This window comes from Littorina saxatilis, linkage group LG17 (genome assembly GCF_037325665.1).
Source record: "Littorina saxatilis isolate snail1 linkage group LG17, US_GU_Lsax_2.0, whole genome shotgun sequence".
NCBI classification, from domain to species: domain Eukaryota; kingdom Metazoa; phylum Mollusca; class Gastropoda; order Littorinimorpha; family Littorinidae; genus Littorina; species Littorina saxatilis.
The window spans coordinates 306,316-327,569 of record NC_090261.1 but is presented as its reverse complement, the minus strand read 5'-3'; the positions used below and the strand labels follow the sequence as shown (position 1 = coordinate 327,569).

Sequence of the window (21,254 nt, the reverse complement as noted above, 5' to 3'; positions counted from 1 at the left end):
TATAGTAAAAATTGATATAATGACCATTTTTGTCAAAAATTACAGTTTCCGGACTTACACACACACACATTGCAGCACGTAAAACCACACAAAACACTGCTAAAACTGGTGTCAAACATCAGGTACTCACATTACAGCCCATAAAAGTATTCTTCTGTGTGGTAATCCATAAATCACTTCTTGTAAAGCTTCCAGAACACTGTATCGCTTGAAAACAGGTCTACGAGTTGAGGTCCGACTTTCGGCCGCCATTGTGAATGCTATAGATCGGTTCTACATTTCTAACACAGTTTTTAACACGTGGTAGTAACTTATCCGAACGGTCTATGGGAAAGAACTGTGTTTAGAACCCCTACAAGTACTTGGACAGTGGTTACCTCCCATTTAGTTTTCAGAAATGTCCTGAAATGTTGTTGACACAAATCCCACGTACGAGCTACGGTTATGGGCGTACGACAAACCGAAAATGACCACGTATTACATACGGGGTGGGCAGTGAAGGGGTTAATTCTACGTAATGTGGAACCCTGGGAGAAGCTGATGGTGCTGATGAGGAGGGGGGTGGGGGGGGGGGGGGGGTGGGGTGTGTGGGGCATGCAGAGTGAAGGTATGGATGTGGTGTGCAAGAACATAGCATGGTACATATATTATTACAACATAATGTATACGATATCACAACACAATGTACACAGGTGGAGAAGCGCCTGGCGCTGAGACTGGAGGCGGGGGTGAGGGGGATATTATGATATATCAACACATTATATGTGCAGGTGGAGAAGCGCCTGGCGCTGAGACTGGAGATGAGGGTGATATTATAATATATATCAACACACTGTATGTACAGGTGGAGAAGCGCCTGGCGCTGAGACTGGAGGCGGGGGTGAGGGCGTGGATGCAGTGCCTGCAGGGACAGAAGGAAGAAAAGGAAGACAACTCCATGGACACAGACGAACCCAAGCAGCAGGCGCACAAACTGGGCGGAGACCCTAACATCAAGGTAAGCTCTCTGGACCTTTAGTTGAAGATTTGTTTGTTGGTTTGTCTGTTGTGTCACCATCATTAATTTTTATGAAGTGATTTGAAATTACCTGGAGACATGTACAGTATGACCCCCTCTCCTCCCGCCTTTTACAACCTGGAGACATGTACAGTATGACCCCCTCTCCTCCCGCCTTTTACAACCTGGAGACATGTACATTATGACCCCCTCTCCTCCCGCCTTTTACAACCTGGAGACGTACAGTATGACCCCCTCTCCTCCCGCCTTTTACAACCTGGAGACATGTACAGTATGACCCCCTCTCCTCCCGCCTTTTACAACCTGGAGACATGTACAGTATGACCCCGTCTCCTCCCGCCTTTTACAACCTGGAGACATGTACAGTATGACCCCCTCTCCTCCCGCCTTTTACAACCTGGAGACATGTACAGTATGACCCCCTCTCCTCCCGCCTTTTACAACCTGGAGACATGTACAGTATGACCCCCTCTCCTCCCGCCTTTTACAACCTGGAGACATGTACAGTATGACCCCCTCTCCTCCCACCTTTTACAACCTGGAGACATGTACAGTATGACCCCCTCTCCTCCCACCTTTTACAACCTGGAGACATGTACAGTATGACCCCCTCTCCTCCCACCTTTTACAACCTGGAGACATGTACAGTATGACCCCCTCTCCTCCCGCCTTTTACAACCTGGAGACATGTACAGTATGACCCCCTCTCCTCCCGCCTTTTACAACCTGGAGACATGTACAGTATGACCCCCTCTCCTCCCGCCTTTTACAACCTGGAGACATGTACAGTATGACCCCCTCTCCTCCCGCCATTTACAACCTGGAGACATGTACAGTATGACCCCCTCTCCTCCCGCCTTTTACAACCTGGAGACATGTACAGTATGACCCCCTCTCCTCCCGCCTTTTACAACCTGGAGACATGTACAGTATGACCCCCTCTCCTCCCGCCTTTTACAACCTGGAGACATGTACAGTATGACCCCCTCTCCTCCCGCCTTTTACAACCTCAAAACATTGGAGAAATTTAGGTCTTTTAAAAGAAGAAAGTCTTAAATTGGGGGTCTGAAATGAGTCCACTTTATATGCATTGATACGTGCAAGACACGTGGGGTGAGTCCACTTTATATGCATTAATACGTGCAAAACACGTGGGGTGAGTCCACTTTATATGCATTGATATGTGCAAGACACGTGGGGTGAGTCCACTTGATATGCATTGATATGTGCAAGACATGTGGGGTGAGTCCACTTGCAGACATGGGATTCTTCCGTAAAATTACGGAATTCCGTAAATTTTTAGGCTCCAGGGATCATTCTTGAGATTCGTGCAAATCCGCTGAGAAAATTTTGGGGTATATGTAGGTATAGACCCAAGTTTTTCGGCCGGTCCGCTGATCGCGACGCTCCATTCCATACTATTCTTGAACGGTTGGTTCCTAAAACGGTCAGACTGTTGCTGGTCGATCCGTATGGGAACGCGCTCTTTGTCCTGTGTCTTTGTCTCCTACAGTCACCGTTTCAACGTAGCTATCGGGGATTCAGTATAAGCATACCGTATGAGAATGATTCGGCGCCATTTTTACATCGCTTCGAGCCACTTGCCAAAATGATGAGGAAGCTAAAGCGAGACGAAACCGTTCTATCCCGGGAAATTGACCAGCAGAAGTACAAGAAAAATCTCTGGAGATTCGACTGGCTCGATGAAGTTGTATCATTGAGCTGGAAATACGAGAAAGGCCAGAAGACACAAGACGTGAAACTGAAAGTTGGCGATGCTTTTGCTAAAATCAACTTGCCGGGAAAAGCTCAGTGCACTTTGTGCAACGATGTTAATGTTATCAACTACGGTTCCAATGGAAAGACTGCCCTCAAAAGCCACTTGAAAAGCAACAAGCACCTGACTATCCTGAAAACCCAGTCGTGTAATCAGTCACTGGGGTCGTTTGGCACCGACAAGGTAAGAACATTGAAACCACACCGTCACACGCCACCACCCCCCCCCCCATCCCCGCCTCTCTCTCTCTCTCTCTCTCTCTCTCTCTCTCTCTCTCTCTCTCTCTCTCTCTCTCTCTCTCTCTCTCTCTCTCTCTTTCTCCTCCTTATTTTGAGTCTTAGCGTAAAATTAATTTGAGAAACATGGGAAGGAAGAGAAAGGGGGGGTGGGGGGCTATGATTAAGCTGAAATATGCATTTCAGGGCCATTTTTGTGTGTCTAAAACACTAAAAACCTTCAGCTTCTGGGGGCTTCGCCCCCAGACCCCGACCAGGGGCGTTGCCCCTGGACCCTACTGGGGGCCTTCTGCGGCCCCCAGACCCCCACCTTTTTTTTCCTTAATTATCACTTTTTCGGAATCCCATGTCTGCACTTGATATGCGTTGATATGTGCAAGACACGTGGGGTGAGTCCACTTGATATGCGTTGATATGTGCAAGACACGTGGGGTGAGTCCACTTGATATGCATTGATACGTGCAAGACACGTGGGGTGAGTCCATTTTATATGCATTGATACGTGCAAGACACGTGGGGTGAGTCCACTTTATATGCATTGATACGTGCAAGACACGTGGGGTGAGTCCACTTTATATGCATTGATACGTGCAAGACACGTGGGGTGAGTCCACTTTATATGCATTGATACGTGCAAGACACGTGGGGTGAGTCCACTTTATATGCATTGATACGTGCAAGACACGTGGGGTGAGTCCACTTTATATGCATTGATATGTGCAAGACACGTGGGGTGAGTCCACTTTATATGCATTGATATGTGCAAGACACGTGGGGTGAGTCCACTTGATATGCATTGATATGTGCAAGACATGTGGGGTGAGTCCACTTGATATGCGTTGATATGTGCAAGACACGTGGGGTGAGTCCACTTGATATGCATTGATATGTGCAAGACACGTGAGGTGAGTCCACTTTATATGCATTGATACGTGCAAGACACGTGGGGTGAGTCCACTTGATATGCATTGATATGTGCAAGACACGTGGGGTGAGTCCACTTGATATGCATTGATATGTGCAAGACACGTGGGGTGAGTCCACTTTATATGCATTGATATGTGCAAGACACGTGGGGTGAGTCCACTTTATATGCATTGATATGTGCAAGACACGTGGGGTGAGTCCACTTTATATGCATTGATACGTGCAAGACACGTGGGGTGAGTCCACTTTATATGCATTGATATGTGCAAGACACGTGGGGTGAGTCCACTTTATATGCATTGATATGTGCAAGACACGTGGGGTGAGTCCACTTTATATGCATTGATACGTGCAAGACACGTGGGGTGAGTCCACTTTATATGCATTGATACGTGCAAGACACGTGGGGTGAGTCCACTTTATATGCATTGATACGTGCAAGACACGTGGGGTGAGTCCACTTTATATGCATTGATACGTGCAAGACACGTGGGGTGAGTCCACTCTATATGCATTGATACGTGCAAGACACGTGGGGTGAGTCCACTCTATATGCATTGATACGTGCAAGACACGTCTTGTTGACTTAAGTGTGTGGTTTTGGTTGCAGCCCCTTGTGCACGAGCTGCGTATCACGAACCAGGTGATGTACGTCAACCCCCCCGTGGAAGACGCACAGTACCAGCTGCTGCAGGAGCTCTTTGCCTGGGAGGCCATCATCACCATGCTGCCCCGCATCCAGCACTCTCGCTACCAGGTCTGTCATCCCCCGCATCCAGCACTCTCGCTACCAGGTCTGTCATCCCCCGCATCCAGCACTCTCTCTGAACCCAGAGCGGTACCTTTCTCCCCCAACCTTTCATCATTCAAATGAACCTGCTGACCTGCAGAGTATAAAGGGGTTTTCATTTTGGCTGGTTCCCATGCCTAAATAAAGAGTTTGTAAAGACTCTAGTACTTTCAAAGAGTTTAGGCAGTTGAGAGGAAGGTGATGTTATAGGTGTGTGTTGCCTGTGACAGGTGGGGCCAGACACAGAGTCAGAGATGGACCGCACGTACCGCAAGGTGCTGACTCTGCTGCCGGAGGGCAGTCAGTGTCTGGACAATGCCTACGGTGCCGTGCAGAAGGTGGTCGGCGAGTTCAAGAAATACGTCAACGTAAGTTTATAGGAATATTTGTAAGGTGTGTCATCCAGTGCAAAAAGCTTACGGCATGTTTGTGAAATACGTCAACGCACTTGGTTGGTTGTTTTTACATTTAGTCAAGTTTTGACTAAATGATTTAACATAGAGGGGGAATCGAGACGAGGGTCGTGGTGTATATGTGTGTGTGTGTGTGTCTGTGCGTGTTGGTGTGTAGAGCGATTCAGACCAAACTACTGGACCGATCTTTATGAAATTTGACATGAGAGTTCCTGGGTATGAAATCACCAGACGTTTTTTTCATTTTTTCGATAATTGTCTTATGACGTCATATCCGGCTTTTTGTAAAAGTTGAGGCGGCACTGTCACACTTTCATTTTTCAATCAAATTGATTGAAATTTTGGCCAAGCAAACTTCGACGAAGGCCGGACTTCGGTATTGCATTTTAGCATGGAGGCTTTATAATTAATTAATGACTTTGGTCATTAAAAATTTGAAAATTGTAATTAAAACTTTTTTTTTATAAAACGATCCAAAATTACTTTTATTTTATTCTTCATCATGTTCTGATTCCAAAAACATATAAATATGTTATATTTGGATTAAAAACAAGCTCTGAAAATTAAAAATATAAAAATTATGATTAAAATTAAATTTTCAAAATTGTTTTAAAAACAATTTCATCTTATTCCTTGTCGGTTCCTGATTCCAAAAACATATAGATATGATATGTTTGGATTAAAAACACACTCAGAAAGTTAAAACGAAGAGAGGTACAGTAAAGCGTGCTATGCAGCACAGCGCAACCACTACCGCGCTGAACAGGCTCGTCACTTTCACTGCCTTTGCACTAGCGGCGGACTACGGTCATTGTGAAAAAATGCAGTGCGTTCAGTTTCATTCTGTGAGTTGCACAGCTTGACTAAATGTAGTAATTTCGCCTTACGCGACTTGTTGTTTGTTGTCTTGAGAACCATGTCAATGTTAGCTTATTGTAATACATGTGATGCAGTGCAGAAAGTAAAATGCTAGCTTACAAAATATGTCAACATCAGCTTCTTGTTTTACATATAGTGTAGTGCAGAAAGTAAAATGCATGCTTACAAAATATGTCAACATAAGCTTCTTGTTATAGATATGGTGTAGAGGAGGATATAGAGTGGCAGAGATATGCTGACTGTGTGTGATGTGAAGGTGTGATGTTGACTGTGTGGTGTGTGATGTTGACTGTGTGTGGTGTGTGTAGATGTGATGTCTGTGTGGTGTGTGTAGGTGTGATGTTGACTGTGTGGTGTGTGTAGATGTGATGTCTGTGTGGTGTGTGTAGGTGTGATGTTGACTGTGTGGTGTGTGTAGGTGTGATGTCTGTGTGGTGTGTGTAGGTGTGATGTTGACTGTGTGGTGTGTGTAGGTGTGATGTTGACTGTGGTGTGTGTAGGTGTGATGTTGACTGTGTGGTGTGTGTAGGTGTGATGTTGACTGTGTGGTGTGTGTAGGTGTGATGTTGACTGTGTGGTGTGTGTAGGTGTGATGTTGACTGTGTGGTGTGTGTAGGTGTGATGTTGACTGTGTGTGATGTGAAGGTGTGATGTTGACTGTGTGGTGTGTGATGTTGACTGTGTGGTGTGTGATGTTGACTGTGTGGTGTGTGTAGGTGTGATGTTGACTGTGGTGTGTGTAGGTGTGATGTTGACTGTGTGGTGTGTGTAGGTGTGATGTTGACTGTGTGGTGTGTGATGTTGACTGTGTGGTGTGTGTAGGTGTGATATCTGTGTGGTGTGTGTAGGTGTGATGTTGACTGTGTGGTGTGTGTAGGTGTGATGTTGACTGTGGTGTGTGTAGGTGTAATGTCTGTGTGGTGTGTGTAGGTGTGATGTTGACTGTGTGGTGTGTGTAGGTGTGATGTTGACTGTGTGGTGTGTGTAGGTGTGATGTTGACTGTGTGGTGTGTGATGTTGACTGTGTGGTGTGTGTAGATGTGATATCTGTGTGGTGTGTGTAGGTGTGATGTTGACTGTGTGGTGTGTGTAGGTGTGATGTTGACTGTGTGGTGTGTGTAGGTGTGATATCTGTGTGGTGTGTGTAGGTGTGATGTTGACTGTGTGGTGTGTGTAGGTGTGATACCTGTGTGGTGTGTGTAGGTGTGATGTTGACTGTGTGGTGTGTGTAGGTGTGATGTTGACTGTGTGGTGTGTGTAGGTGTGATATCTGTGTGGTGTGTGTAGGTGTGATGTTGACTGTGGTGTGTGTAGGTGTGATGTTGACTGTGTGGTGTGTGTAGGTGTGATATCTGTGTGGTGTGTGTAGGTGTGATGTTGACTGTGTGGTGTGTGTAGGTGTGATGTTGACTTTGTGGTGTGTGTAGGTGTGATGTTGACTGTGTGGTGTGTGTAGGTGTGATGTTGACTGTGTGGTGTGTGTAGGTGTGATATCTGTGTGGTGTGTGTAGGTGTGATGTTGACTGTGTGGTGTGTGTAGGTGTGATGTTGACTGTGTGGTGTGTGTAGGTGTGATATCTGTGTGGTGTGTGTAGGTGTAATGTCTGTGTGGTGTGTGTAGGTGTGATGTTGACTGTGTGGTGTGTGTAGGTGTGATGTTGACTGTGTGGTGTGTGTAGGTGTGATGTTGACTGTGTGGTGTGTGATGTTGACTGTGTGGTGTGTGATGTTGACTGTGTGGTGTGTGATGTTGACTGTGTGGTGTGTGTAGATGTGATATCTGTGTGGTGTGTGTAGGTGTGATGTTGACTGTGTGGTGTGTGTAGGTGTGATGTTGACTGTGTGGTGTGTGTAGGTGTGATATCTGTGTGGTGTGTGTAGGTGTGATGTTGACTGTGTGGTGTGTGTAGGTGTGATGTTGACTGTGTGGTGTGTGTAGGTGTGATGTTGACTGTGTGGTGTGTGTAGGTGTGATGTTGACTGTGTGGTGTGTGTAGGTGTGATATCTGTGTGGTGTGTGTAGGTGTGATGTTGACTGTGTGGTGTGTGTAGGTGTGATGTTGACTGTGTGGTGTGTGTAGGTGTGATATCTGTGTGGTGTGTGTAGGTGTGATGTTGACTGTGTGGTGTGTGTAGGTGTGATGTTGACTTTGTGGTGTGTGTAGGTGTGATGTTGACAGTGTGGTGTGTGTAGGTGTGATGTTGACTGTGTGGTGTGTGATGTTGACTGTGTTGTGTGTAGGTGTGGCTGCGCTACCAGTCGCTGTGGGATCTGAACCCTGACGTGCTGTACAGTCGCCTTGGCAACAGCATGAAGCTGTGGATGTCCACCTTGGAGGAGATCAAGTGAGTAGCTTTTCAAATGGTCGACAACTGTATGGTTGGAGTCTTCTCTTTCCTTTCCAGGAAATTTGTTTAGCTGTAGCCAGTTCACAAAATGGTCAGGGGGGCTAGAGGGCTCAAAAGACAATCAGTGAATGTCGTGTTGGTGGTGAAAGTGTTGTTGGTGAATGTGTTGGCGGTGAAAGTGTTGGTGGTGAAAGTGTTGGTGGTGAAAGTGTTGGAGGTGAAAGTGCTGGTGGTGAAAGTGTTGGTGGTGAAAGTTTTGGTGATGAAAGTGTTGGTGGTGAAAGTGTTGGTGGTGGAAGTGTTGATGAAAGTGTTGGTGGTGAAAGTGTTGGTGGTGAAAGTTTTGGTGATGAAAGTGTTGGTGGTGAAAGTGTTGGAGGTGAAAGTGTTGGTGGTGGAAGTGTTGATGAAAGTGTTGGTGGTGAAAGTGTTGGTGGTGAAAGTGTTGGAGATGAAAGTGTTGGTGGTGAAAGTGTTGGTGGTGAAAGTGTTGGAGGTGAAAGTGTTGTGGTGAAAGTGTTGGAGATGAAAGTGTTGGAGATGAAAGTGTTGGTGGTGAAAGTGCTGGAGATGAAAGTGTTGGTGGTGAAAGTGTTGGAGATGAAAGTGTTGGTGGTGAAAGTGTTGGTGATGAAAGTGTTGGAGATGAAAGTGGTGGTGGTGAAAGTGTTGGAGATGAAAGTGTTGGTGGTGAAAGTGTTGGAGATGAAAGTGTTGGTGATGAAAGTGTTGGTGATGAAAGTGGTGGTGGTGAAAGCAGACCTGTTTACCAGTACGATTTGGGCGTATTTTGTACGCCAAATTATTATCGGTACGCAAATACGCGACACACGCACAAAATACGCATAGGAAAAAGTCTAGAATACGTTTTCCGGTGTTGGTGTGCTGATTACGGGATGGTACAACTGATACCGGTTTCGGTCGAAGGGAGATAACCATGACAGCGAGTCTTCAGCTGTGAAAACCTTGTTCAGTTGTTGGCACGTGCGATCGTCTGGACAATCGTGGCAAAATGAAGCGGTAAAATGTGTCAGTTTCGGATGACTGTACCAAGTCTAAACAGCAGAAGCAGCAGATTTTCTTGGAGAAATATAAGAAAGAGCCAGGAATTGTGGAGTCTACTATGGGAAAAAGTCATGCACACTGCAAGTATTGTAAATCAGATTTCTCCGTTGCCCATGCTGGGAAATATGACATCGAACGACACTGCGGCATTTCCAAAACTCACCTGGACAAGGTTGCTGCAAAGAAATCCGCTGAAAGCTGCCAAGGAATTATGAAGTTCATTCCCGCAAAGCAAATCCTGCCAGAAGAAAAAGCTGTAGTCCGTGTTGAAGCAATGTTTTCTGAGATGATTGTAAAAATGAACTTTCCACTGTCAACCACAGATGTTATTTCACGAACTTCATCTTTTCATTATCAATCTGTTTGGAAGACACTGGTTATAATGCTATAAACTGACAGGTAAATAAAATTGTTTAATCCCTGTTGTATTGGAAGGAGTTAAATTCTGAAGGTGTTCACAAGACATGCTATTCTTACACAAACACGTTTGCACCCACGCGTACATTTTCCCTAGCCCATATGGCTTTGCTTGCAAAGTACACCAACTTTTTGAAAAATACACTCCACTTTTTGGGAAAGTACTCTTGCCTCGGGTTTAGGGTAAACAGGTCTGTGAAAGTGTTGGTGGTGAAAGTGTTGGAGATGAAAGTGTTGGTGGTGAAAGTGTTGGTGGTGAAAGTGTTGGTGGTGAAAGTGCTGGTGGTGAAAGTGTTGGAGATGAAAGTGTTGGTGGTGAAAGTGTTGGTGGTGAAAGTGTTGGTGGTGAAAGTGTTGGTGGTGAAAGTGCTGGTGGTGAAAGTGTTGGAGATGAAAGTGTTGGTGGTGAAAGTGTTGGTGATGAAAGTGTTGGTGGTGAAAGTGTTGGAGATGACTGTGGTGGTGGTGAAAGTGGTAGTGGTGAAAGTGTTGGTGGTGAAAGTGTTGGTGGTGAAAGTGTTGGAGATGAAAGTGGTGGTGGTGAAAGTGGTGGTGGTGAAAGTGTTGGAGATGAAAGTGTTGGTGGCGAAAGTGTTGGTGGTGAAAGTGTTGGTGGTGAAAGTGTTGGTGGTGAAAGTGTTGGTGGTGAAAGTGTTGATGGTGAAAGTGCTGGAGATGAAAGTGTTGGTGGTGTAAGTGTTGGTGGTGAAAGTGTTGGAGATTCTTTCTTTCTTTATTTGGTGTTTAACGTCGTTTTCAACCGTTCAAGGTTATATCGCGAGGGTGTGTTGGAGATGAAAGTGGTGGTGGTGAAATTGTTGGTGGTGAAAGTGATGGTGATGAAAGTGTTGGAGATGAAAGTGTTGGTGGTGAAAGTGTTGGAGATGAAAGTGGTGGTGGTGAAAGTGTTGGTGGTAAAAGTGTTGGAGATGAAAGTGTTGGTGGTGAAAGTGTTGGTGATGAAAGTGCTGGTGGTGAAAGTGTTGGAGATGAAAGTGTTGGTGGTGAAAGTGTTGGTGATGAAAGTGCTGGTGGTGAAAGTGTTGGTGGTGAAAGTGCTGGAGATGAAAGTGTTGGTGGTGAAAGTGTTGGAGATGAAAGTGTTGGTGGTGAAAGTGTTGGTGGTGAAAGTGTTGGTGGTGAAAGTGTTGGAGATGAAAGTGTTGGTGGTGAAAGTGTTGGTGGTGAAAGTGGTGGTGATAAAAGTGTTGGTGGTGAAAGTGTTGGAGATGAAAGTGTTGGTGGCTTCGGCGATCGAAAAGAAGAAAGTGTTGGTGGTGAAAGTGGTGGTGGTGAAAGTGTTGGTGGTGAAAGTGTTGGTGGTGAAAGTGTTGGAGATGAAAGTGTTGGTGGTGAAAGTGTTGGTGGTGAAAGTGTTGGAGATGAAAGTGTTGGTGGTGAAAGTGTTGGTGGTGAAAGTGTTGGAGATGAAAGTGTTGGTGGTGAAAGTGTTGGAGGTGAAAGTGTTGGTGGTGAAAGTGTTGGAAATGATAGGCAAATGTTTCGATGTAGAACTGAATCATATAAGCATTCCTTTTTTCCTTCTGCAACATCTCTATGGAATGAATTACCTGATCATATAAAACAAACAAATTCAATTGGTTGTTTTAAAAGATTTTTGACGAGAGATGACGCTTTAATTCCCCCGTATGTCAACTCCAAAGTTCGAAAAGCAGAAATCATTCACTGTAAATTAAGATTGGAGATTAGTGATTTAAATGCAGATATGTTTAAAAGACATTTGACAAATGATGTTTTCTGCAGGTGTGGTTTTCATGTTGAAAATTGTGAACACTTTTTATTTGACTGTCCTTTGTACACGAATGTTAGAGCAACCACTATTGATACTTTACCAGATAAGAATAATATTACTGTTTTGTGTACTGTGTACGGTGATAGTGACAAGTCCTTGGCTGAAAACATAGCGCTGTTTCATCAGATTCAGAAATTTATATTAGACGGCAAAAGTTTTTGTTAATACCATATGTTTAGTCATTTTGTTATTAGAGCATTAAATTGATCTATAGTGGATGCAATCTCTCTCTCTCTCTCTCTCTCTCTCTCTCTCTCTCTCTCTCTCTCTCTTCTTTCTCTCTCTTCTCTCTCTCTCTCTTCTCTCTCTCTCTCTCTCTCTCTCTCTCTCTCTCTCTCTCTCTCTCTCTCTCTCTCTCTCTCTCTCTCTCTCTCTCTCTCTCTCTCTCTCTCTTCTTTCTCTCTCTTCTCTCTCTCTCTTCTCTCTCTCTCTCCCTCTCTCTCTCTCTCTCTCTTTCTCTCTCTTTCTCTCTCTCTCTCTCTCTCTCTCTCTCTCTCTCTCTCTCTCTCTCTCTCTCTCTCTCTCTCTCTCTCTCTCTCTCTCTCTCCCTGTATCTGATTGTCCTCTGTGTCTCTATGTGTGTGTGTGTGTGTGAGTTTTCAGTACCACTGTTGCTATAGTTATCGTTGTTGTTGTTCTTGTTTTCATTTGTTTAAATATAATGCATTTACGATATCGTCCGCCACATTACTCGTTTGTCTCTAAGAGCACATTTATAAGTTTATCTTGGTGTGCTCCTTTATCATAACATTCAATTACGGCTTTGTATTTATGCAACTGAATAAAAAAAATTGTTTAAATAAAAAATAAACAAGTCGCGTAAGGCGAAATTACAACATTTAGTCAAGCTGTCGAACTAACAGTATGAAACTGAACTCACTGCATATGTTTTTGGAATCAGGAACCCACAAGGAATAAGATGAAATTGTTTTTAAATAGATTTCGGAAATTTTATTTTAATAATAATTTTTATATTTTTAACTTTCAGAGCTTGTTTTTAATCCGAATATAACATATTTATATGTTTTGGAATCAGAAAATGATGAAGAATAAGTTGAACGTAAATTTAGATCGTTTAAAAAAAAAATTTTTTTTTTTACAATTTTCAGATTTTTAATGACCAAAAAGTCATTAATCAATTTTTAAGCCACCACGCTGAAATGCAATACCGAAGTCTGGCCTTCGTCGAAGATTGCTTGGCCAAAATTTCAATCAATTTGATTGAAAAATGAGGGTGTGACAGTGCCGCCTCAACTTTTACAAAAAGCCGGATATGACGTCATCAAAGGTATTTATCGAAAAAAAGAAAAAAACGTCCGGGGATATCATTCCCAGGAACTGTCATGTCAAATTTCATAAAGATCGGTCCAGTAGTTTGGTCTGAATCGCTCTACACACACACACGCACAGACAGACAGACACACACACATACACCACGACCCTCGTCTCGATTCCCCCTCTACGTTAAAACATTTAGTAAACTTGACTAAATGTAAAAATAAAGATAAAAGTGGTGAAAGTGTTGGTGGTCAGAGAAGTGAGACCTGATGTGTGGTTGCAGGTCATCAAGGAAGACCTTTGACACGTCAGAGACACAGACAGAGATCGGACCTCTCATTGTGCAGTTTGGAAAGGTAAACCATCTGTCCCTTTCACCTATGTTGTAGCATGTGTAGCTGGTGTGTTGTTGGCTGTGTACAACTGTCCCATACCTTGATACACACTGTAGCTGGTGTGTTGTTGGCTGTGTACAACTGTCCCATACCTTGATACACACTGTAGCTGGTGTGTTGTTGGCTGTGTACAACTGTCCCATACCTTGATACACACTGTAGCTGGTGTGTTGTTGGCTGTGTACAACTGTCCCATACCATGATACACACTGTAGCTGGTGTGTTGTTGGCTGTGTTCAACTGTCCCATACCTTGATACACACTGTAGCTGGTGTGTTGTTGGCTGTGTACAACTGTCCCATACCTTGATACACACTGTAGCTGGTGTGTTGTTGGCTGTGTACAACTGTCCCATACCTTGATACACACTGTAGCTGGTGTGTTGTTGGCTGTGTACAACTGTCCCATACCTTGATACACACTGTAGCTGGTGTGTTGTTGGCTGTGTACAACTGTCCCATACCATGATACACACTGTAGCTGGTGTGTTGTTGGCTGTGTTCAACTGTCCCATACCTTGATACACACTGTAGCTGGTGTGTTGTTGGCTGTGTACAACTGTCCCATACCTTGATACACACTGTAGCTGGTGTGCTGTTGGCTGTGTACAACTGTCCCATACCATGATACACACTGTAGCTGGTGTGTTGTTGGCTGTGTACAACTGTCCGATACCTTGATACACACTGTAGCTGGTGTGTTGTTGGCTGTGTACAACTGTCCGATACCATGATTCACACTGTAGCTGGTGTGTTGTTGGCTGTGTACAACTGTCCCATACCTTGATACACACTGTAGCTGGTGTGTTGTTGGCTGTGTACAACTGTCCCATACCTTGATACACACTGTAGCTGGTGTGCTGTTGGCTGTGTACAACTGTCCCATACCATGATACACACTGTAGCTGGTGTGTTGTTGGCTGTGTACAACTGTCCCATACCTTGATACACACTGTAGCTGGTGTGTTGTTGGCTGTGTACAACTGTCCCATACCTTGATACACACTGTAGCTGGTGTGTTGTTGGCTGTGTACAACTGTCCCATACCTTGATACACACTGTAGCTGGTGTGTTGTTGGCTGTGCACAACTGTCCCATACCTGGCTGCAAAGCCACAACTGACACAACCGCCTTGTCATATCCCAATACCTGTTAAACGGCTTGAGAGAAGTACAATTGTTTGTGTGTAGAGTACAGATGAGGTCATGGTGTGTTAGAGGTGTAGAGTACAGGTCAGGTCATGGTGTGTTAGAGGTGTAGAGTACAGGTTAGGTCATGGTGTGTTAGAGGTGTAGAGTACAGGTCAGGTCACGGTGTGTTAGAGGTGTAGATTACAGGTGAGGTCACGGTGTGTTAAAGGTGTAGAGTACAGGTGAGGTCACGGTGTGTTAGAGGTGAAGAGTACAGATCAGGTCATGGTGCGTTAGAGGTGTAGAGTACAGGTGAGGTCACTGTGTTAGAGGTGTAGAGTACAGGTCAGGTCATGGTGTGTTAGAGGTGTAGAGTACAGGTGAGGTCACTGTGTTAGAGGTGTAGAGTACAGGTGAGGTCATGGTGCGTTAGAGGTGTAGAGTACAGGTCAGGTCATGGTGTGTTAGAGGTGTAGAGTACAGGTGAGGTCACGGTGTGTTAGAGGTGTAGAGTACAGGTCAGGACATGGTGCGTTAGAGGTGTAGAGACCAGGTGAGGTCACGGTGTGTTAGAGGTGTAGAGTACAGATCAGGTCATGGTGTGTTAGAGGTGTAGAGTACAGATCAGGTCATGGTGTGTTAGAGGTGTAGAGTACAGATCAGGTCATGGTGTGTTAGAGGTGTAGAGTACAGGTGAGGTCACTGTGTTAGAGATGTAGAGTACAGGTCAGGTCATGGTGTGTTAGAGGTGTAGAGTACAGGTGTGATTGTGGTGTTACAGGTGCAGTCCAAGGTGACGCTGAAGTACGACTCGTGGCACAAGGAGGTGCTGAGCAAGTTCGGCAGCATGCTGGGCAACGAGATGACCGAGTTCCACTCTCAGGTCTCCAAGGTAACGCTGGCTGGGTATAGAGGGAGAGAGATTGTGTGAAAGTGACCTATGTGCAGGCTTGGTGTGTGTGTGGCAGTGTATGGGCAAGAGATTGCGGGCATGTGCGTGTGTGTGTGTGTGTGTGCACCACAGTACTATCATGTGTGGTTGCGTTGCAGTCGCGGTCGGACCTTGAGCAGCAGTCGCTGGACACGGCCAACACGTCGGAGGCGGTGGGGCTCATCACACACGTGCAGTCCTTGAAACGCAAGATGAACAACTGGGAGAAGCAGGTGGAGGTAAGTTGTGCAACGTGCTCACACACTCAGTCACGGCAATACACTTACACTGCTAGCCATGTCATGCTGGTATACTTGCCAGGATCAATTGTCAGATTATGTTAATCAATGGGTTATTTCAATGTCAGTGTTATTCCATAGTTCTATGGCAGTAGAATTAACAGATGAGATTTTGCCATGCGAAGGCAAGGTGGGTAAACAGAAGTTGATGTGAACTCATCATATGCTAGATGTCACAGATGTACTATGAATGATGTGAACTCATCATGTGCTAGATGTGACAGATGTACAATGAATGATGTGAACTCATCATGTGCTAGATGTCACAGATGTACAATGAATGATGTGAACTCATCATGTGCTAGATGTGACAGATGTACAATGAATGATGTGAACTCATCATGTGCTAGATGTCACAGATGTACAATGAATGATGTGAACTCATCATGTGCTAGATGTGACAGATGTACAATGAATGATATGAACTCATCATGTGCTAGATGTGACAGATGTACAATGAATGATATGAACTCATCATGTGCTAGATGTCACAGATGTACAATGAATGATATGAACTCATCATGTGTTTGATGTGACAGATGTACAATGAATGATGTGAACTCATCATGTGCTAGATGTGACAGATGTACAATGAATGATGTGAACTCATCATGTTCTTGATGTCACAGATGTACAATGAATGATATGAACTCATCATGTGTTTGATGTGACAGATGTACAATGAATGATGTGAACTCATCATGTGCTAGATGTCACAGATGTACAATGAATGATATGAACTCATCATGTGTTTGATGTGACAGATGTACAATGAATGATGTGAACTCATCATGTTCTTGATGTCACAGGTGTACAATGAATGATATGAACTCATCATGTGCTAGATGTGACAGATGTACAATGAATGATGTGAACTCATCATGTGCTAGATGTGACAGATGTACAATGAATGATATGAACTCATCATGTGCTAGATGTCACAGATGTACAATGAATGATATGAACTCATCATGTGCTAGATGTCACAGATGTACAATGAATGATGTGAACTCATCATGTGCTAGATGTCACAGATGTACAATGAATGATATGAACTCATCATGTGTTTGATGTGACAGATGTACAATGAATGATGTGAACTCATCATGTGCTAGATGTGACAGATGTACAATGAATGATGTGAACTCATCATGTGCTAGATGTGACAGATGTACAATGAATGATGTGAACTCATCATGTGTTTGATGTGACAGATGTACAAGGAGGGCCAGCGTATCCTAGAGCGTCAGCGCTTCCAGTTCCCAGGCAACTGGCTGTACATCGACAACGTGGAGGGGGAGTGGGGGGCGTTCAGCGACATCATGAAGCGCAAGGACTCCTCCATCCAGACCCAGGTAGCCAGCCTGCAGATGAAGATCTCCTCCGAGGACCAGCTGGTGGAGAACAAGACCACCACCATGATGCAGGAGTGGGAGAAAGAGAAACCTGTCACTGTGAGTCATGTCATTAGAAACCAGTGACTGTAAGTCATGTGATTACTGTTTGGGGGGGGTTCACAGTATCTCATTCCACATTTTTATGTTTCTTCAAAACTGCTGTTGGATTTAATGTTGGACAATGAAGTGTTCGGGCTGAGAGTGAAGCGTTGGTGGAAGTGTGTCTAAACTGTACCTGTCTGGTGATTTCAGGGAGAGATGCGGCCAGACATTGCCTTGAAGAACCTGACCATCTTCGAGGGCAAGTTTAACCGCCTCAAGGAGGAGAGAGACAACGTGTCCAGGGCCAAGGAGGCTTTGGAACTGTCCGAGCCAGGTAACATTCCTTCCTCAGCATTGGGTCTCCAGCCAACCTCTCTCTTTCTTCTCTCCCTTTTTCTGTCTGTCTGTTTCTCGGTCTCTGTCTCTCTCTCTCTCTCTCTGTAGCCTTAAATCTAAATCCTTGTAAAATAAAGTTCAATTCAATTCAATTCAATTCTGTCTGTCTTCTCTTCTGTTTTGTGTTCACAATGCAGTGTGTTCTTGGCAATGTGTGTACAGGTCAAATCAGCACCAGCCATGCATGGTTGCAGGTATCCAGTGACAGCAGTTTGTGTGTCTTATATATCAGAATGTGTAGATATGTATGTGTGTGTGTATAGCAATGTGCTTCAGACCCAGACACATGTGTGTATCAGACCCAGTCACGAGCGCATGCAGGTAACCAGTGTCAGTATTGCAGTGTGTGTGTATATAATATATATATATATATATGATTGTGTCAGGTCAAGTCGTCACGAGCGCATGCAGGTGGCCAGTGTCAGTATTGCAGTGTGTGTGTGTATATATCTATATATATGTATACGACTTGTGTCTGTGTGTCTGTTCGCGATGCGCGGCCAAGGTTCTCGATGGATCTGTTTCAAATTTGGTGGGCATATTCAGGTACACCCGGGACACAACCTGGTCGATGAGATATTTCAACACGTGCTCTCAGCGCGCAGCGCTGAACCGATTTTGGGTTTTTTGTCTCGATCCAATACCAGTAACTCTTCCTTATCTTCTCCAGTGTTTTCAGCGTTTATCTCCCTTCCTTCGTGTGGCGTCAATCCATATTCCCATTTCTATTTTTAGAAGGTCACTGTCGACAACGCTCAATCCATATTCCCGTAATACTATTTTTAGAAGGTCACTGTCCCGGCGAAGCCGGGTATTACTCTTCTCCAGTGTTTTGCGCGTTTATCTCCCTTCCTTCGTGCGGTGCGCCGGCAAAGCCGGCGTACACCCGGCCCCGGCTCAACTTCTTCCCGGCGAAGCCGTACCCGGCGAAGCGGGTATTCATCTAGTATATATATATATTTTTAGCAGCGCTCTCATTATAAATTTCTATTTTGTTGCTTCAACAACCAAGAGCAGCTGCTGATACTTCAAAATTTCTTTTTCATACTCTTCACTGACAGTTGCAGGGGAATCAAAGAAAGATTCTCGTCTATGCAGAGGGCCTACCGCAGAAATGTGGTTTTCTCTTTTGCATAGAAGTTTGAGAGTTCTTCTCTGTTTTATGCCAAGAGACTGCCTGATGAGAGCTTCTCAGCTCGAAACCGGTAGCAGTCTTGGCTAAACAAAAACGGACCTTTTCAGGTTCAGCACTCTATGAGAATGCCCTTAAATGCACTTCGGTGACTTCTCAATCCTTTGAGGTTGTAGAACTCTCCTCGGGTTATTCTTGTTCAGTGTTGCAATCGGCTCCGAAAGGGTTTGATTCTCCAGTAGGCTGTCTGTGAAGAGTTCTTTCTAGATCTAATTCTTACCCCCTCCCCCCACCTCTTCCATTACCTCTAGTGTGCTCCCTGCTTTCAAAATTCCTTGTTGGAATGTAGGCGGTGGAGACACACACAGAGTAAAGGATGATCTCCCTTGCTCATGACGTAATTTCTATGCATTCTCGCTCTTGACGTCATTCTATATTTAACTTTTCTTTAAAAGTACAAGCGATCGAGTGCACATTTTGGCATTTTTAGCAGCGCTCTCATTATAAATTTCTATATATATATATATATACTGAACGGCAAAAGTTAGGGACCGCCCTTGAAAAAACCAGCTGACTTCATCTGTGCCAAACTCCTTGTTCCTAAGTTTATAAAACCAAATGGCTGTCAGGCCGTACACACCAGTGGGTGAGCAATGCTGTGTTAGCAGGAAACTTGCTCGGGATCCACGGAGGCCTGGCTAGGGCACGAGACAGAAACTGCCAAACTGCAAAAAGTGGACCATTTTTACGCTGGCGCGTGGGTAAGCCTGGGCGGGAAAGATGAAAAATTTGTTATGCACGTGCAGGGGGGATGTGTTGAGAGGGAACTGTTGTCACCAGTTAGGCTTTATAGCCCCGCGATTTTCCGCTACCCACCATCTCTCGCTATGCCTCCCAGACAAAAGGTGACCACCTTCAACAAAGCCCGGGGCATCGCATGGCTGCAAGACGGCGTAAGCAAGCGATAAGTGGGCAGACGACTTGGAGTGTCCCTTTCTGTCGTGGTCAGGCTGCATCAGAAGTTCCAGGCCACCAACAGCGTTCTGGAGAGGCCCAGGTCAGGACAGCCTGGTTTTGTCAAGGGCGGTCCCTAACTTTTGCCGTTCAGTATATATATATATATATGATTGTGTCAGGTCAAGTCAGCACGAGCGCATGCAGGTAGCCAGTGTCAGTATTGTAGTGTGTGTGTGTATATATATGTGTGTGTGTCAGGTCAAGTGAGCCCGAGTCATGTGCGCATGCAGGTAGCCAGTGTCAGTATTGTAGTGTGTGTGTGTATATATATATATATATATATGATTGTGTCAGGTCAAGTCAGCCCGAGTCACGAGCGCATGCAGGTGGCGCTGGAGGAGCTAGCGGACCTGAAGGGCGTGTGGTCGGAGCTGGCTCGCATCTGGGAACAGATTGACGAGCTGAAGGAGAAGCCCTGGCTGTCTGTGGCGCCCAGGAAGGTAGGCACTGCTTCACTTTGCATGTTACTGCAACCTACTGTCACTCTGGTTGCTATTTCCTTCACTATACGCTCTGCCTTCAAGTCACAGTTCTGAAACATGCTGTAAAGATTTTTTCGATAATGATTATTATATTGTTATATGTTTTAATGCAGGGTTTAGGCTCTACGTCCCTACACTCACATTTCAAATCATTTTATGCTGGGAAGTAAAGTGAACCTTTGAGTTTGAATATCTTGTAATTGGTTTTTGAGGGTGAAATAGACTGACCCCTTTATTATGCAAATGACCCTGTGAACCATGACGAGTCGCTCAGACGAATCACTGCTGATCTTTGTGGTGATTGTGACCTAACTGACGCGTGGTGAACGTTACAGCTGCGTCAGTCTCTGGACGCCCTGCTGAACCAGATGAAGGAGATGCCGGCCCGCCTTCGGACCTACTCTTCCTTCGAGCACGTCAAGAAGACTCTGCAGAGCTTTGCCAAGGTAAACACACATTCACTTCACACCAGCCTTCTTCACTTCTTCTGGACCTTGGTCCTCTGTCAATCTCTTTCTACCCTCTATCCCCGCCCCTTTGGCACACTGTTTCTTTTGTGTATGTGGAGGTTAGAACATGCCACCAGACAACCATTTGGGAATCAGTGGTTGGGTAATGAGGAAGACTTGGTGTTCAGAGTGATGGTATGACTGTGTGTGTTGCCTGCAGGTGGTGGAGGTTAGAACATGCCACCAGACAACCATTTGGGAATCAGTCGTTGGGTAATGAGGAAGACTTGGTGTTCAGAGTGATGGTATGACTGTGTGTGTTGCCTGCAGGTGGTGGAGGCGCTGAAGGACGACACTGGAAGCAGGTGTTCAGTAACGAGGGGTGTTAAAATAATAATAATAATGGTGATTTCTATAGCGCTTTCGAACACACAAAGCGCTTTACAAAAGCAATAACAACATCATTACCAGAATGACGCCATTGACGGAATAGAACACAATCATAAACACTTTACAACAAAAACCAAAAACAAAACATAAATGTTACAAAAATCCAGAGGCTCTTACAGGAACGAACTCTCAGTATACACAACAATTATGATGCACACACACACACACACACA

At 44.9% G+C, this 21,254-nt stretch overlaps 1 protein-coding gene across 8 annotated transcripts in view; it reads left to right on the top strand.

The window, feature by feature from the left end:
* The window catches only part of LOC138953643 (cytoplasmic dynein 1 heavy chain 1-like), a 213,050-nt gene that overhangs the window by 44,039 nt on the left and 147,757 nt on the right, over positions 1–21,254 (top strand). For all 8 annotated transcript variants that reach the window (XR_011451579.1, XM_070325522.1, XM_070325520.1 and 5 more), the window contains 11 exons: positions 845–997; positions 4,569–4,715; positions 4,979–5,116; positions 8,283–8,386; positions 13,246–13,318; positions 15,268–15,378; positions 15,537–15,656; positions 16,931–17,170; positions 17,366–17,489; positions 19,995–20,140; positions 20,518–20,628. Coding sequence is in view for 7 of the 8 variants with exons in the window: in XM_070325522.1 (XP_070181623.1) it covers positions 845–997; positions 4,569–4,715; positions 4,979–5,116; positions 8,283–8,386; positions 13,246–13,318; positions 15,268–15,378; positions 15,537–15,656; positions 16,931–17,170; positions 17,366–17,489; positions 19,995–20,140; positions 20,518–20,628 (1,467 nt within the window). In the remaining variant the exon portion in view is untranslated. The remainder of the gene's footprint in view (positions 1–844; positions 998–4,568; positions 4,716–4,978; positions 5,117–8,282; positions 8,387–13,245; positions 13,319–15,267; positions 15,379–15,536; positions 15,657–16,930; positions 17,171–17,365; positions 17,490–19,994; positions 20,141–20,517; positions 20,629–21,254) is intronic.